A 17,811-nucleotide genomic window follows, 5' to 3' on the forward strand; every position below is an offset into this window, starting at 1 on the left:
GGAACCTATGTTTATAAAGCATGGGAACAAACCTCAGATCCAACTAATTCCTTATTAATTCAAGCACTCACTAAAAACTAACTACAGCATAACATTTAAACCTCATCTCAAAATAGCTAGGCATAATACATCTAAAACCCCCACAAGGAAGGCATGTTGTCCACACTCCACTTTCAGAAAACCAAGCATATGCCAAGAAGAGAGTCAACATTTACTTAATAAGAATGACTCATGGAAAATACAAAATTCCTGTTCACCAATAACATTTGCATTTCTTCCCATGGATGATAACCATTTGGATAGCAGATAGAGAAATATCACAGATAATCAACCAGTGTCTCATCTTCCTTGCCCCTTCCTATGGAGTCGTACTTTCCCAGCATGCTAGCTTCAGGTACACTTCTTGTGCAAACCGTTTCTGTATCATGACGGACAGCCTCCTGGACAGCAAGCACTTTCAGGGAAAATCAGGGTTTCATTTGCATGGTCCTTCCCCATCCAAACAAACCAGAGTCTCAAGATAGGAAAGACAGCTTGGCACAGGAGGGGCCCTCCTGCGTCTGTCCATCACATCTGCTCCAGCACCCGTCCCAACTAGGTGAGACAGATGGAAGAAGTACTAGGCAGCTATCCAGTTCCAGGTCCGAGCCAGTGCTTTTGGAAGTACTGTTAATTTCAGGACTCTAAATACACATCTAGGCTTAGCTAAGTCTCTTCATCTCTCATCCAAGGTTCAAATACAACAGGTGGCTGGTTTATTAGTGGCTACCTTCATTTTAGGGTCAAAATGAACTGTAGGCTACCTGTGACTGACCTTGCTTCCAGTCTATAGCCAACACAAGAGAAACCATTTTAGTTCCAGGCCAGACAGCTCTTAGAATGTTGCTTCTCCTACACAACCATACAAGCCATTGGCCAATACCTAACCAAGGACTTAAAGAAAGCTGCAGAATCACAAGGAGCTTCCTCTTGCATCAGTTAACACGTGGGGACCCAAATTCTTCCAGAGGTCTCATGTCCACCTGTCCCAGGGCCTCACAGAGGTACCAGCTGTGACTCACTCCATGTCCCCTGCAGTGTTTGTTCACAGAGTGAGCCTTGGCCAAAGGACTATCTCACAGAGAACGGGAACCCAGCATCCCCATCACCACTAGGTTCATTGCTGACTAATTCTTCTCCCCCTATTTCTACTACCACAAGGTGTTTCTAACTTAGGAGATCAGGATCCCGGTCCCAGCTGTGCCAGGTCCAGTTAAGTGACCTGTCTCAGTTTACTCCAATTTGTTCCAAGCCTCAGACGCCACTTATGACAACAAGCCCAATGAATCATGCATACTTTGTCAACTGCCTGAGTTTTCTGGAGATTGAAAGACAGTATTCCAAACACTCTGAAAACATAAAATGTTGTATATTAAGGTTTTAAAGACTGAGAGGTGCAGATTCCTGACATCGTTTCTGCTCCCAATGGACCTCCCAAGGTACTGCAGAGTTTCCCTGTCAAGGGAAAAATCCTTTCTGGGTTGCTGGTGCATCTTAAGAGGCCTTGGGGGAACTGGTCTGGAAAGAACTGAGGTGGAACTCTAGGACGGCTTAATCTAAATCTAGATGGGCAAATCCAGGGAATGGCACTTCCATCTTCTCTACTTCCCTTTTTTATTGTCTACAGTTTCCAACTACCTCTCTTTAAAAACCTGCCCCCCTTTTATTCTTTTCTTCATCTCAACTTCTTCAGAAGAGAGGATATAGGAATCTCTACCTCCTCGTGGTCATTATGCTTGAGATGCATAGGCCTAACTCTCAGTCTAGAGTTTCAGTTGGAATCTGCAAAGTTCTAGCTCTGGGATTTGAACATAGTCGATTCACGTCCTTTAGCTTCACTGGTTGATGTAAGCAAGGATAACATCAGCCATCTTTCAGAGCTCTTGTGAGAAGAATATCCCATAAAAAACCAAGTACAACCCAGCTACTACTTCACTTCTGGACTTCCCAACCACTTCTTGACTTCAAGTAGGAAAAGGTTGCTTCTCAGTCCCCCTCCTACCTGAGCTTTCTGGAGTATCTGACATACTGACATCTTCCTCCTTGGAGTCCTCCCTCACATGGATGTCTTCACACCCCACTCTCCGGTCTCTGCTGCTACCACTTTGACTGTCTGGTGCCTCCATTATTCTCCTTTCTCTCGTCCCCTGAATGCAAGGATTCACAAAGGTTCTGTCCTTTGCCTCCTTATCTTCTTGCCTCACCATCCACCTGAATGGCTTTTCTGATACTTAGACATCATCACTATGCCAACAGTGGCCACCATCTCTCCTCTTTCCTAAATATTTCCTATAGATTTATCACAGGTACCTTGAATTCAGAGTATCTAAAGGCAATCTCTATTCCTCCCCACCCGGCTGCTCTTCTTATATTCTCCCCGTTGGCTGAAGGTGCCATCTTTGTTGGCTGGGGAGCCAGTTTTCAGGCTTCCCTTTTCCTTATTGAGACCAACAGGTCATCAGCTCTGTTCTGCCATCTCTCTCTTCCTAGCCATCCCTTCTTCCCAATGCCAGTACTCTGTTTTAAATTTATTTTTAGCTGATACATACAAATTTTTTTAAGAAATTGTACATAAGTACATGGTACCATGTGATATTCCAATACAATACACATTGTATAATGTTTAAATCAGATTAAACATACCTGTCTCCTCAAACATTTATCATTTTTTTATGGTGAGAACATTTAAAATCTTTTCTCCTAGATTTCTGAAACACACAGCACATTACTTTTGCCTATAGTGACCCAATTCTCCAACAGCACATCAGAACTTCTTACTCCTATCTAATCATAACTTAGTACCCAGTGACCAACCTTTGCCCATCCTTCCTTCTCTGGTAACCACCATTCTACTCTCAATTTCTGTAAGATCAATGTTTTTAGATTCTACATTAGTGAGATCATGCTGTACATGTCTTATGTGCTTGGCTTATTTCACTTAATCCTATGATCCACAGTTCCTTTCCTGTTGCCACAAGGGACAATTTTTCATTCGTTTTCATAGTTAAATAGTATTCCCTCTGTGTATACATACAACATTTTCTTTATCTACTCATCAGCTGGACACTTGGGTTGTTTCCATTTCTTGGCTATTGTGAATAGTGCTGCCATCAACACTGGAGTGCAAAAGCCTCTTCAACATACTAATTCCCATTGGATACACACCCTGTATCAGATGGCTGGATCATATGGCAGTTCCATTTTTAATTTTTTGATGAACCTCCATACTGTCTGTACACTAGTATAAACCTCCATTATCTCTTATCTAAATTATTTCCAAAATCTTGACATCATCCTGCCTTTCTTCCTCCTCCATCCATCCCATTCTTACCAACTCTACTCCCAGTCAAGAAATCTCAACTCACTGCTGCTCAGATTTGTCAATAGTTCACCCCAGTCTGCAAAACCAAGGCAAACAATACAGCATAGCACCAGGGATCTGCCACACTCTGAATTCAACTGCTCATAGATCCTCAGATATAACACCCACTCACTTCCACCAATACCTCCAGTATGGTGTGAACACCTCCTATTCCAATATCTCCCTCTGGAGCAAAAAACAGGTTTACTGACATCCTTGGAAAATAGTATTTCCCTCCAGAGCAGAAGGACTCCTGGCTATTATAAAAGATTATACTTTCCTGTAACTGCCTATCATCTGCAGGTAACATCCAACACTCTTTGCAATGGCCTTGGGAACTGAGGCTCAGGGAACCGCCACAAAATGCAGTACACTCTTGACTACTCAGCATGATATCGTGTCTTTTGTCTCTGGATCTGAGAGTCTTGTGTCTTCTACCAGTCTCCACAATACTGTGCAGAATAACTTATTAACAAGAAAGTAGCACAAAATCTCAGACAAGAAAGTTGCACAAAATCAGAGCATTCACAGAATGAAGCTAATTTTTAAGGATAGGAATCATATCTCCACCACCGTTCCTACAGGAAACACACAAAAAATGTTGCCATAGATCCATCTAACACACATCTAGCTGGGAATGGGTAAGGAAGAGCTAAATAATAAATGCACTGATGTAGCTCCACTTTTAGTGGCAAAATCTTACTAAATTAGAAGAGTCTTGAACTCAAGGAAAAAGTTTTTTAAAAAAAAAAAGACTCATCTTTTCACTAAAGAGATGAGAACATCAACAAAGGTCTAATGATGTCTCACTGCTGCCATCTGCCTCTCTGCCTCAGATCAGCTACAGCTTCAGGTACCAAATCAATTCCAGGCAAAGGGAACAATCTCCTTTTCCTTTTCTGGTTTTGTTGTTGCTGTTTTGCTTTGTTTTGTTTTACTTCTGCAAAAAAGCTGGAGGTAATGGGAGAGCCATGGCCTTCTTCCTGAATCCCTTCCCTTTCTTTACTCTCTCGATATTTTAGTGCTCAAACAGCCACAAGACACTGAGGATTAGGAGGTTAAAGGCCAAAACAGTTCATTTTGCTCTGGTTACAGAAGCCACCTAAAATTGCTAGAGAAAATGAACTCAGATGATTTATTTCCCTATGTAAATTGCTATTAAGGAAAAACATTAAAAGTTCCTTAGTCCTCCCAGAACCTTCAATCAATAATAGGACTAATTATGACTGGCTTCAATAATTAGATTTCACTCCAAACAAGCAACTCAGTACTGAGGACTCAATATGTACCAAGTCCCAAGCAGCCCCTTTTCATTCCCTTGATAGCCCTGTGAAGGAGACACTGTCATCAGCCTATTTTGTAGATAATAAAATGGAGACACACGGAGTAGAAGAAAGTAACTTTCCAGAACTTCAGGGTCAGTAAGTGAGGAAACTCAGATTGCAATCAAGATCAACTTTTTTTTTTTTTAGTTGTAGTTGGACACCTTCATTTTTATTTATTTTTATATGGTGCTAAGGATTGAACCCAGTGCTTCATAAGTGCAAGGCAAGCACTCTACCACTGAGCCACAACCCTATCCCCACAATCAACTTTTGAGATCACACTCTTCAACAGTACACTCAAAGTGCAGAGTATTACAATAAAATATCATGGCCATTATCAGAACTTAGACATGCAAAACCTAGTCCATCCTAGTCTGCAATAAGAAAGCTTTCCCATGTTCCCTAACAACACCTCCAGCACTCTGACAATACACCATTGTCATTTTCTTGACCCCGCCTGACCTCAAACCCCAAATATGCCCAGAAACAAGATGATCTATGTCATGACTGTATAAAGTTCTACTAATTTTCTGCACTCCTGTTCTGGGGATGTGTTAAAGATGGAAAAAAAATGTATAAAACCATAGGTAACAAAAAAGCCAAATTGGAAATGGAACAAGGACAAGACGAAAGTTGAAAGTCATAAAGCAAACCCTGAGTCACCTGGAGGTGGGGGACCAAGCTGGGCATACCATCTCATAGGGAGTATGTGCCCCTATTAATTCAACTCAGCTATTAATTAGGAAGCTAATAGCTTTTCAGAGTTTTCCTAAAGTGAGTAAGATTACTAATTGAGAAAATGAATATTCAGTCCCGATTTGCCTAGACTTAGTATTTCAATTTTGTATTTGCATTTCTGCAGACACCACAAGACTTTTCAGTTTCCTCCCACATAAGACTGTCCTGTGTTTCCACCCACACTCACCTCACACCCATTCTGATTAAAAAAAGAGACAGTGAGTGAGAAACTCTAGTTTGCTTGCTGGAAATTTTCTGAGGACAGCTGTTCTCTATTTTCTTCATTTTGCATGGAATTTGCCCTTGGCAATTCAAGATCAACGTGCAATCATGGAAAAATATGTTGCAACTTCACTTTGGGGGTCTTCTGTCCCACATGCCCCAAAGATTAATACTGAAATCCACATTATCTTCTACTGCCAGGACCTATCTCGAGACCCCACACCACTCCAAAGTGCTCTGGAAGCTCCTTAAGCCAACTTCATTAAGATTTTTCCAAAATCCAAAACTTTGCTTTTCAAAGGAAGAGAAATTCGCTTTTACATGTGACAAATAAGGACTGTCACATCTTATATGTGGCTTCCTACTTCTATCCCATGAATTCACAGCTTGTTAACAATGCTGAATTTGATAACTGACAGCTTGCCTAGACCGACATTTTAATGCCATATTCTAGAAAATTGAAGTGAATATTCAAATTACGCACATATGGAACATTTTTAAAGAGAAACTTTATAAACAAAAGTGGCATACAAATTTAGTTTTAAGTCATAATGACTCTTTAAAAAATAGCAACTAAAAAGATGTTTTTAAGCAAAAGAATCTTACTTTATTTTTGCTTATTTTTACAGCGCATACACCTGAAAATTAGGTGCCATGCACGTCCAGAAAGGGACAGTATACTAGGCATGGCTCCATTTTAGGAAGGGAATTTGAGGAAATTATACAATTTTACTGCAAGTTCTGAAACCACAAGTCCCTTTCATAAGTAATGTGCTATACCTACATATAATATATTAGCCATAATTCAGAAAGATGCTGACAAATTCATGAGTTCATAAATTCATGAAGGTTTGAAAGCAAATCCTAAAGGTGTTATGTAAAACTACTAATTCCAGCCACACAGAGAGGAATAAGTTTTCCCAGTAATTTTATAAATTATAAATTGGTCAAATTGCCAATATAGCTTTCTAGTCAACTCTCTGAACACTTTAAGAAAAAGCAAGAAGTTACTGAGTTGCTTACTATGTGTGTGAAGCACTATGTCTACAAAGGAGTAGAGGCGTGCAAGGGTAAACAAGGCATTTTCTCCATTCTAAGCAAACAATAAAGTCCCCAAACCAAAATAAATGAAGGAAATATAATAATATCAGGCAATACAACTGCTAGATGAGGAAAGAATTTGCACATTTTGAGACAAAAGAACACAAAGGAAGGATGGGTGGGGAAATGAAGACACAAAGCCCATCCACCATGTACAAAAACCATCTCTTTCCATTTTCACCAATCGGAGTGGAGGGCAAAGAGTGTGAATAAATATACTAATTACTTTCTTTTTTAGAAACTAAGGGTCTGAAAGGTTAAGAATCCTTCAAAATGCATCTTATTTCACCACTTCAGAGCTTAAACCTGAGATTTTTTTTTTTTTTTTTTAATTTTTATAGGGGTGAAGTATGGGGTTGCTCTACCACTAGGCTACCTTCCCAGATCTGTTTTGAAATGGGGGTCTCGCTAATTGCTGATCATCTCCCTACTTTGCTAAGACTGTTCTTGAACTTGCAATCCTCCTGCCTTAACCTCCCAAGTCACTGGGATTATAGGCATGTGCACTGCATCATGATCAAAACCTGACATTTTATCACCCAAAAATGAGATAGACCCTGCATCAGAATGATTGGAGTGCCTCCCTTCTTCCCACACTCCTTCCCTCTCTTTCTGTCTTACATAACTTACATGACTGCTTAGATCCAGACACATCACATTCTTTGAAACACCTCTATTTTCTCTTCCTAAGATCCTTCCTTCTAATACTCCACATACTTGTGAACCAGGACAATTCCTCTTGTCCACAGAACTCAAGTTCAAGAGTGGGTCCTCCAAGAAGCCATGAGTCAAGATGTATCAAAGTTCCAGGAGGAGCAGAGAAGAATGCCACATCTGTCATCATTCTCCAGAGACAAGGGCAGAGCAGTAATCTCCTCAACAGAGAGCCACAGACCGCGGTGGGTGCCTGTTAACATTCATGTTCAGCAAACCCACGACAATGGAAGAAACCATGTACAAACTGTTAGTTTAATGGAGAATTTTCCCACAAAGGGACAAACCACCAGAGGGCAGCATATCCCCAGTACCATGCAGAGATAGGAGGATAGATTGGAGGTGATGCAGCCGACATGAACCAGAGCTGCCATGAACCCCTCTAAATTTGCCTGGGATTTATCTACAAAGTATTTGACATTTGTATTGCTCTTGGCTTTCAACACACTGAAACAGTCTTTTAGCCAAGTTATTCTTTTAACCTTCATTGAGGATAGAGGTTCTACTCTACATCCATATGCACTCTCCCATAATTCCCAAAACTACATGGATCCATTAGGTAGGGCCTTAATAAACCTTCTCTCCTGGGAAATTTCCCATAGCTACTTCTACTCCCCAAAAGCAGAAAATTAGAAAATTTTGCTGTCCATTTGACTTATCTATTCTTACTGGATCCCTTTGGAAACCAGTACTATCAATTTTCATTCAACAAATCCGAATTGAGCCCAGAAATGTTCATTTTTAAAAAGCATCCCATGGTGATCTTGATATGTACCATAAAATTGCCATGTACTCTATTTTCTTGATAACCCGTTTCCCAAAAATTTGAATATAAAATTCCCTACAGACCTCAATCTTCCATGTCCAACCAATTGCTAGATATGACTAGCAGAACTTCAGCAAAACCACTCAGATACTGTCTGCTATCTACACTACTGCTAAATCTGTCATCTGGCTCACTCATGGAGCACTCCGCCCTTAGCAGTATTCTAGGCATCCCACATATGGCTACCAATCCTAGTTTCCCAGCACCCTTACCACAATTAAATACAAATACCTGCTTTTACTGGTCTTTTATGCTTCCTTTCTTATCAGATTTGGCTTGGCTTGTTTTAGGAGCACACTCTGCACCCACATCCTTGCAGCGGGTGGGGCGGGGGGAGTCTCTACATGCCAAAATATGTGCCTGACCTTTAAATCTAAGGAAGCCCATTCCTAAACACATTGCTCAAATAACAAAGTCTTTTTCAACCCATTAATGTGCAATTAAGATTCTCTTTATCCTGCAAACTTGTAAGTTTTATCTTATCACTTGGTATACTTCAATTGTTTCTAAATCTCTATTCTGTCTACTATTACTGGATCAAGGATTATATGCAACCAACCTTTAATATGTATCCCAAAGGCACTGAGCAAGACTGATTGCTCAATAAATACTGGTTAACTGACTGAAGTCAGATTAGAACTAGGACTAAACTGTGATAGGTCATCTGAGGGAAAGAAAAGAACACTGTGCTATTCTCTTCAGAATGTTTCTATTTTGTCTTGAGTTTAGGTTGGGTTATTTTTTAAAAGAAGTCAAGAGAAAAGCTTTCCATGTAATTGGACACTCTCAACAGGATGATAATTGTATGTTCTATTTCCCCAGTACACAAGCCACATTTCCATCAGGACAGTGGTTCCCAAACTTTGCTACTATATATTAGAATTACCTTTGCTTTTCAAAGGAAGAAATTACCTGGGGAGCTTTGTAAAAATTCACTTCCCAATTCACATCCATTAGCAATTAAGTCTGATTAGAGATGAGAGACTGACACCAGCATTTTTAACAGTACCAAGTGACAAATGTGCGGCAAAGTTTGGAACTAACTGTTTTTGGAAGTCCTTCAACTCGGTATACCTATGGCACAGTTCCCTTCTGGTGGGGACAGGACATTTTATTAACAAATATTAGGTAAATGGATGAAAGTTCAATGGAAGTGACTCCCGCATGCCATAACTTCATAGCAAACATCTCTATATAAATGAAGTATGAGCTATTCATTGATTCTGATATGTAACAATGAAATTTGTTGCCATCTCAAATTAGAATAACTGCTACACAGACCCAAACAGGACAAGATATGTATGTGTGTATGTGTATGCTATATTAATTATATACCATATATATATGTTATATACGTTGGAGGATATGTTAGTATGTAACAATACTGAAAATGTTCCTTTCTTAGGGGACTAAGGGCTGTAGTAAATTTTAGACATTTGCTGATGCTTTGCAACTGTTTCAGTAATACCACAAGTAAGAACAACACAAATATCAAATGTCATTTTTTCCAAAGCACATTAAGTAAAAGATTAATTGCTTCAACCTAACCATATGAAATGCAAGTTTTCAGCCAATGATAGTAATTTTTAATAACTAAAAGCAATGATTAGAAAAAATTTGTCAAACATATCTCATTAAATGCTTCTAATCATTAGTTATGTAGACACAAGAAGTACATGGCAGACATTAATGTTTATTAATGGGATACATATTAAAGGTTGGTTCCATATAATCCTTAATCCAGTAATAGTAGACAGAACAGAGATTTAGAAACAATTGAAGTATACCTCAGTTCTCAATCTGTTTTCCAGGCTGATGGTAGGGTTGTGCTACCCAGACTCTTTGACCCTTTAGTTGTAAGCAACTGTAACTCACTTCCAGGCCACAGTATCCACTTGCTGGTGCAAAATCCTCCAGAACTACCTCTCTCTGGCAATAAGCAGGATCCTTGAACTTAGATGGCTGCTCCATAAGCCCAGCAATCTGAGTGATGAGCAAAGCCCTCAACTAATGCTCGATGAGTGAAAAATAAGTCTTGTGGTTTAAAGCCATGGTGACTGGGAGGTTTCTTGTTACAGGAACACAAACTAGCCTCATCCTTATAGACAAAAGCAAGACAATAATACCCATAGCATAAAAAGAATAAATAAAAACCAGGAGAGCCGATTTGGAGAAAATCACTAAGCAACATTTCCTGAAGAAATTTCAAAATTTATGATAAAAGGCTGAGAGATTCTATGATGTTCCTCAACTTTTTAAATAATATAAGACTGTGGATTCTTTTAGTCTATTTTTATCACTCCACTGAAAGCAAAAGTTTTCAGTATAGGAAGACCTTTGCAAACAAAAGATTTGGGAAGAAAAACTTTTTTTTTTTAAATTTTTAAATGGGAAAATCTCATGTAAAATGTGTAAGCCCACTCTTCTGTTAAAAACAAGAGCATATTCATGACACATTTACACGTAGATTCTTATATATTTGTTCCATTCACTGTACATAACACTCCACAAATCCACATCTCCCAATCAGAAAGCCTTCTAGATAGATCTTTATTTGTTCAGGCAGAAGCAAGTATCTATAAAATATACCCTTTGGAAAAGAATTTATCAAAATTAATAAGCATGCAAATGATACAATTAAGGATCTAACTTAAGGACCTCAGGAAAGAAACACGAATGCTGAGAAATATTAAAATTATAGTAATTTTTAAAGCACTAGGAAAATGACCAAATTTGTCAGTTCAACTTTAGAACAGTTTGAAATAAATGAAAATCTGATCCATCAGTCTGAATCACCACTGTAAGTGTATGGGTAAGGCGCTTTCTGTGCCTTGAGTTGTTATCATTTATGGGCAAACTTCCAAAACATAAAACAGCTCATCTTCATTTATTATCTGACACTCTAATTTTACAGGTAGCAGTCTGGCCTCATAACAAAGACCTTGTTTTGACAGAAAAATGTAAAGACACTGCTTCATCCCACTAAGTCATCCAAAACAGGACTGGAATAAACAACATGTAAGAATGAATTAAGTATGTCATATAAATAATTGATATCTGGCATGAGCATTCTGTATGAAGACATTTCATGCAATAACGCTCAACCATGCAATGCATATTTTAAATGGACTTTTAGATTATTACATACCTACAGCCTTTCGTGAGTAAAATGATTCACATTACCTCTTGTTTCAACAGCACTGATGCACTTTCTGAGAATTGTGAAACCCATCTTATCCAACTGTGCACCTGAAAGAAAGTGATAAAATATTGAAGGCACAAGCTATTAAGAATACAAACAACAGTAAGTGTTGGCAAGGATGTGGGGGAAAGGGCACATTCATACATTGCTAGTGGGACTGCAAAATGGTGCAGCCAATATGGAAAGAGTATGGAGACTCCTTGGAAAACTGAGAATGGAACCACCATTTGACCCAGCTATCCCTCTCCTCTGCCTATACACAAAGACTTAAAAACAGCATACTACAGGGACACAGCCACATCGATGTTTATAGCAACAGTAGATGAATGGATAAAGAAAATGTGGTATATACACACAATGGAATATTATTCAGCAATAAAAGAGAATAAAATCATAGCATTTGAAGGTAAATGGATGGAGTTGGAAAATATAATGCTAAGAGAAGTTAGAAAATCCTCCAAAACCAAATGCCAGATGTTTTCTCTGATATAAGGAGGCTGATTCATAGTAGGGTTGGGAGGGAGAGCTTGGGAAGAATAAGACAAACTCTATATAGGGCAAAGGGGTGGGAGGGAAAGGAAGGGGGTATGGGGGTAGAAATGAGGGTAGTGATGTCCATCTCAGTCCATCCTAAGTACATGTATGAAGACACAAATGATGTGAATATACTCTGCATACAACCAGAGATATGAAAAATTGTGCTCTATATGTGTAATATGAATTGTAATGCATTCTGCTGGCATATATAACAAATTAGAAACATTTTTTTTAAATATTGAGGGCACAAGTATTTATCATATTTCTGTTCCTTATAAAAATAGAAAAATATTTAATTCAGTTTTCATTCCATTGTTTTAAAAAACCTAAAGGCCATTTATTTCCCGTGTATATATATAAATGAAAATCTTAACTATTTTGAAGATCACTTGCTGGAACAATAGGACATCTATCACCAATTTATTTTTTTAAAAAAGCTCATAATATAACGTAACTTCTTTTAAACAGTTGAAAACAAAATGAGGAAAGCTATGTAGAAAAGATGAATTTTGCCAAAAATTCTAACAGTAGCTTAGTTGAAAAAACCTATACAAATAAGGTATCTTAAATTATTTGAGACTTGAGGGATGCAAACTACTTTTTTTTTTTTTGTAAACACAGGAGGCAAAATTTTAAGAGAAGCTTTTTAAAAATACTACTTGGAAAATGAGCTTGAATTAAAAATTTGATATTTTATACCACTCTCCAAGCCTTTAAAATAATATTTTATTATTTTCATAATGGACTAAAAACAGATGGTTCATGTGGCAGAACAGATTATTTTGAAAATACAATTTTATATCTTTTCTAATATAGATGCTTGCCACGATTAAGCTGGTATATTTGTATAGCTTAATGAAAGCCAATTCTTGTTTCAAAAATGAAATCAAGAAAAGTGGCACCCTGAGCCGCTGCATTTAGAACCCAGGAAAGTGTAACACTAATCCCCCGCTCTCAGCAGGAATTCAAGAACCATCTATGGATATAAACTTAACATGAAACCCATGGGGCTAAGCTTGGGGAGAATGTTAATGATGAAAATTGAGCAATGGTTTACTGTTCAGGAACCTTCTATTCACAAAGTTTCACAAAAACGCAAATATTTCTCTCCCACCACCAAAAAAACAAGATGTGTTTCAGCTTCTCTATAATAAATAAGTTTAAAAAGGATACGCAAGAAAAGAAAAAGAGGAAAGGGGAGAATAAGAAGGGAAAAGGGGAAGGAAAGCAGAGAAAGGAAGGGATGTGGGGAGAGGGTTATGAAGGGCTTCAGTGGGTGTGCTGCTTCCTAGGGTCCCCTATCAAAGCCCTGTGCCAGGCCAGAGCAGGTATCTTCTTCAAGCATTGGCACAGCTGATTGCGATTATTTTGAATAAGAATCTCCAAACTGTAGACGTCTGATCAGTGTAACCTTAATGTCTCCAAATATATCAAAAGTAAACTCATAAAAAGCCCAGGACATCTGATATTCTTGTCTTATCTCAATATTTAACAGAGTTAGGCAGTACTTCATTTTCCTCTAACACATACCATGCACATGAAGACCCCTGTCCTAAAGTATGTAAGTGTGTTGAGTGTCCATTTGTTGCTGCTATTTTCTGAGGTATAATGGTAGACTATTTTTGTAGCCCACACTCAGAGGCTGTAAGGATAAATGATATTAAAGTGTGAGAGAAATGCAAAATTGCCAAAATCAAAATTGAATCATTTGTCCACTCTAACCAAAAAAAGTTAAGAATTCTTAGTCATGACTGCCTGACAGCAACTGTCACAGAAAACTGTGCCAGAACCACAGGCTTGCAGAGAGGCCACGGCAACTTAATTCAAAAAGTACTTCTACAAGCGTACCTGTCTGTTCAACCTCAGGCTGGTGCCACAAGGACCACACTCCTCGTGATCAAGGACTATTGCTTCAAAATATCTGATCTAATCCTTCCTGTTTTGGCATTTAAAAATTTCTCCTTGCCTCCACTTCCTCAAAATCAGCCACAAGTTACTGTGGTATGCACATTCTCATTGTGGTATGCTGCTGTTCCCAAATAAATATCATTACTCCTTGGAGACTAAAAATCATTACTGTTTTTACATTGATAGAGGGTAAGGTGAAGAGGATTGGAAAATTGGACCTCAGAAACAGCTCCTAATCACATGATCTTGCAATTCAGAGAGATTAGAGGATGCACACCTAAAATGCTTATGCAATTGTTTATGACTGTAAGAATAAATGCCCAAGAGAACCGTAGAGAAAAACTCAGAAAAGCTCACAGATGAAAAAAGATGAAAGAGGGCTCCAGCATAACACTTTGAGGCGGCCTCAGTGGATAAGACAGAAGGTATAGGCTAGACAGAGGATGAGCTAAAAAAGGGTCCAGAAAGAGAGCCACCCTCCACCCCAGCAACAGTAATGGCATCACTAATGAACACCGACTCATGTGAGAAAAAGGGAAAAGAACAGTCACTTTTATAAATTAGCACTTACTTCCTTCGGGTCTCGGGAGGATGGCTCTATTAAAACTGTGGAAGAGCTAGTAAAAGAGAAAGGGAAAACAATACTTTTAACAAATCAGTAAACGTGACTCAAGCTGGCATGCTTAGGACCATGGGAAAAATACATACTCATAAATTTGATATTGGCTAATGAGATATGACATGAAATGGATTTGGTCTTCATCCACGCTTTGTGGCACAAAGATCCTGAACCCTTGGGATTTCTTAAAAGGAGTGTCTTGTTTCTCAGAAGGAGTCTTTTCTGATGGGACCCGAGTTTATACAAATAAGGTGACATAGGAGATGGCACCTGGATATAGCCTCAGGATGGGACTGGACAGGACATCCCAAGTGATTAAAGAGCTGGGACTTTTGGTCCCCATTCATTGGTGGGGATGAGGTGGAGATAATGTAAATACTCTGAAAAAAAGATCTGGTAAACTTCCAGTTTAATGAACACATTAAGGTGTTGGGAGGGTGGTGTTTCCACAGAGTCAAGGAAGCTCTGTAGATCCACCATACCCCACCCCTTCCACCAGGCTGTTCTGGGGTTGCATCTTTTATAATACACCAGTAAATATGATGTTTTACCCTGAATATCGTTTAGCCACTCCAGTCAATTACTGAACCCAAGGAAGGGGGTCATAGGAATTCTCGATTTACAATCAGTTGGTCAGAAGTCCAAGTGGCCCAGACTCATACCTGTTATTTCAAGTCAAGAAAGATGTGTGAGACTGAGCCCTTAATTTGTGGGATCTACCAGTAACTCCGGGTTGGTAGTGTCAAAATTGAATTCATTTCTAAGACACCCAGCTGGTGTCAGAGAATTGGTTCATATAGGGAGAACACCACATATCTGGTATTCCTTGTGAGAATGTAGAAAAATTGAGGTGCTTTATCAGTTAATTATCAAGCATTATTATTGAAGTTATTATTATGTGCTCAGATGCAACGATAAACAACAGAAAGGAACATCTCTCACACAGGTGTGCCAAAAGAGCAAAAGTAAGAAAGGGGATACTGTTCTTAATGAACTTACTGAAGTTGTATGTAAATTTGTAATTCTCAGCCTTAGAGTGACAAGTGGACAAAAAATCTTCTGCATCCTAACCAATAAGTTGAAGTTCATTTTTTCACTATTTCTAAAATCTGGTGTTTACTTAAATTACATCCAAAATAGCAAGATGGTAATTTGGAGCAGCCTCCAAGAATGCTGCTGGCCCATTATTTGCGAGGCGTATTGCAGCTGCAAAATAAGCATATAGTACCTTATGTGTTACCCATACAAATACAGAGATGAATGTTGTCTTTCTGCAGATTTGCCTTTGTTAACTACCCAACACAGTATCTAAGTTCAAGGTTTTACTACATTTGAAAGACTGACTTCTCACCAACTTAGCCACACAATCTTTCTGCCATTCAAGCTCACTTTTCCAAAGCACTTCTTGAATCTGGGGACATACAGCCTCTCTCCAGTGTACTGCCTTGACTAAAGATGATTAGCATGACCTGCTTTGGATCTCAGTAATCATCAACATGGTGAGTAGTTAACATCCATATCAAGATTGCCATGTTCATTGTTTCCCCTATTGCCTAGACTCTCTGTTAGCATGAAATAACACTATCTTCAACCCATTTTATAAGCCTTATGCTGAAATCTCTTTGTACTGTATAGACCCACTTCCACTTTTCAGATCATGTGCTTTCCTTTTTTCCTAAACCCTTTGGAAATAGCAAAAGCTTTCCAATACATTCACCTGGTACCTACTTTGGCAGTTTACACAGAGCCATAATGCTTTCTGCAGAGCTTATTGGAATTGTTCTATGGTGTTTCCACAGAACAACTGTCCTCACCAATTTCCCAATGCAATACATGATCTGCCAAATTCTCAACTCCAAAAGGCCAGCAATCTGCCAAAATAGCAGTAGTGCTTGAACGAAAATGGCAACAGACTGAACCTGGGTGACTGTAGATCTGTATCACTACCTTTATTCCTCAAAGCATCATGAATAAGGCTACATAACGCTGAATAAATCAATAGAATAAAGCATAAATTATTAAATCAAGCAAGATAATGACAGCAGTTAATGTTGCCTCATATTATTTCAGTGGATAACAAAATGCATTGCAACCGTGCATCATGCTCATCACTCAGAAGACTATCTGATCCAAAAAGAAGAAATGGAGCATTTTGATGACTTCTCAAAGCCAATCAGAGTGGCAAAGTCAAGAAAAGTCAAATAAAACTGAATGACTTGTGCTCGCTGCTGCCACGAAATGCCAGACTACTAAAGGGCTGAATGTTCCCAAAGTGAATTCAAATACCAGTGTCAGCAAGGAACTTGCCACAAACACTGTAAAACAAAAATAACATAATAATGAACACCAGTCAAACTACAGGTTTTGAAATGAAGCTAAACCATTGTTTATTCTTACAGCTTCTTTTCCACCAAGAGCTTCCAACCACTGCTTCCTTTCCTCTTCTGAAAATGCTTGCATGGTCAAGGAAACACCAGGCCTGAAAGACACCAAGAACAATCAGTTTATCCAAGGGCCCAAGACAAAACTTCCTAAAGACAGTAGAATGAATCAACATAACTCTCCTATGTTCATATATGAGTACACAACCAATATAATTCCCTATCATGCAAAACCACAAAAATGGGTTCTGATTAGAATAAGTTGTACTCTATGTACAATATGTCAAAATACACTCTACTATCAGGTATATCTAAAAAGAATTTTAAAATAAATTAAAAAAAAAAAAAGCTGGGCACAATGGCGCATGTCTATAATTTCAGTGACTGGGAAGACTGAGGCAGGAGGACTGCAAGTTCAAAGCCAGCCTCAGCAACTTAAAAAAGCCCTAAGCAACTCAGTAAGACCCTGACTCTAAATAAAATTCAAAACAGGGCTGGAAATGTGGCTCAGTGATTAAGTGCCCCTGGGTTCAATACCCCTACCACCCTCCCCCCCCCCCCGCCAAAAAAAAAAAAAAACACCTCTTCCTAATTTCCTAAGAGTTTACTGTGAAGTTTAAATTTCTAGTGTATTTATATTAAAAAAAAATGTCAGAAGCACTAAACACATTCACATTACTGTGAAACCATCCAACTCCAGAAATGTTTTTCATCTTGCATTTATCAATTTCTCTTGAAAATTTAAAAAATTTTATTTTTGCATATAAAATTTTCTGTCTTAACCCTTTTTACACATACAGACAAGTAGCATCAATACATTCACACTGTTGTGCAACAG

The 17,811-nt window shown here is 38.6% G+C and overlaps 1 protein-coding gene across 3 annotated transcripts in view; it reads right to left on the reverse strand.

Moving 5' to 3' along the window:
• Positions 1 to 17,811, reverse strand: part of Arhgap10 (Rho GTPase activating protein 10) — a 298,879-nt gene that overhangs the window by 136,532 nt on the left and 144,536 nt on the right. For all 3 annotated transcript variants that reach the window (XM_046459111.2, XM_058583937.1, XM_058583938.1), the window contains exons 11-13: positions 16,990 to 17,071; positions 14,545 to 14,590; positions 11,510 to 11,575 (exon numbers count right to left, since the gene is read on the reverse strand). In XM_046459111.2, coding sequence (XP_046315067.1) covers positions 11,510 to 11,575; positions 14,545 to 14,590; positions 16,990 to 17,071 — 194 coding nt within the window. The remainder of the gene's footprint in view (positions 1 to 11,509; positions 11,576 to 14,544; positions 14,591 to 16,989; positions 17,072 to 17,811) is intronic.

Source organism: Marmota monax, unplaced genomic scaffold (assembly GCF_021218885.2).
Source record: "Marmota monax isolate L192 unplaced genomic scaffold, Marmota_monax_Labrador192_F-V1.1 WCK01_AAM20220418_F8-fsc00002, whole genome shotgun sequence".
Classification (NCBI taxonomy): domain Eukaryota; kingdom Metazoa; phylum Chordata; class Mammalia; order Rodentia; family Sciuridae; genus Marmota; species Marmota monax.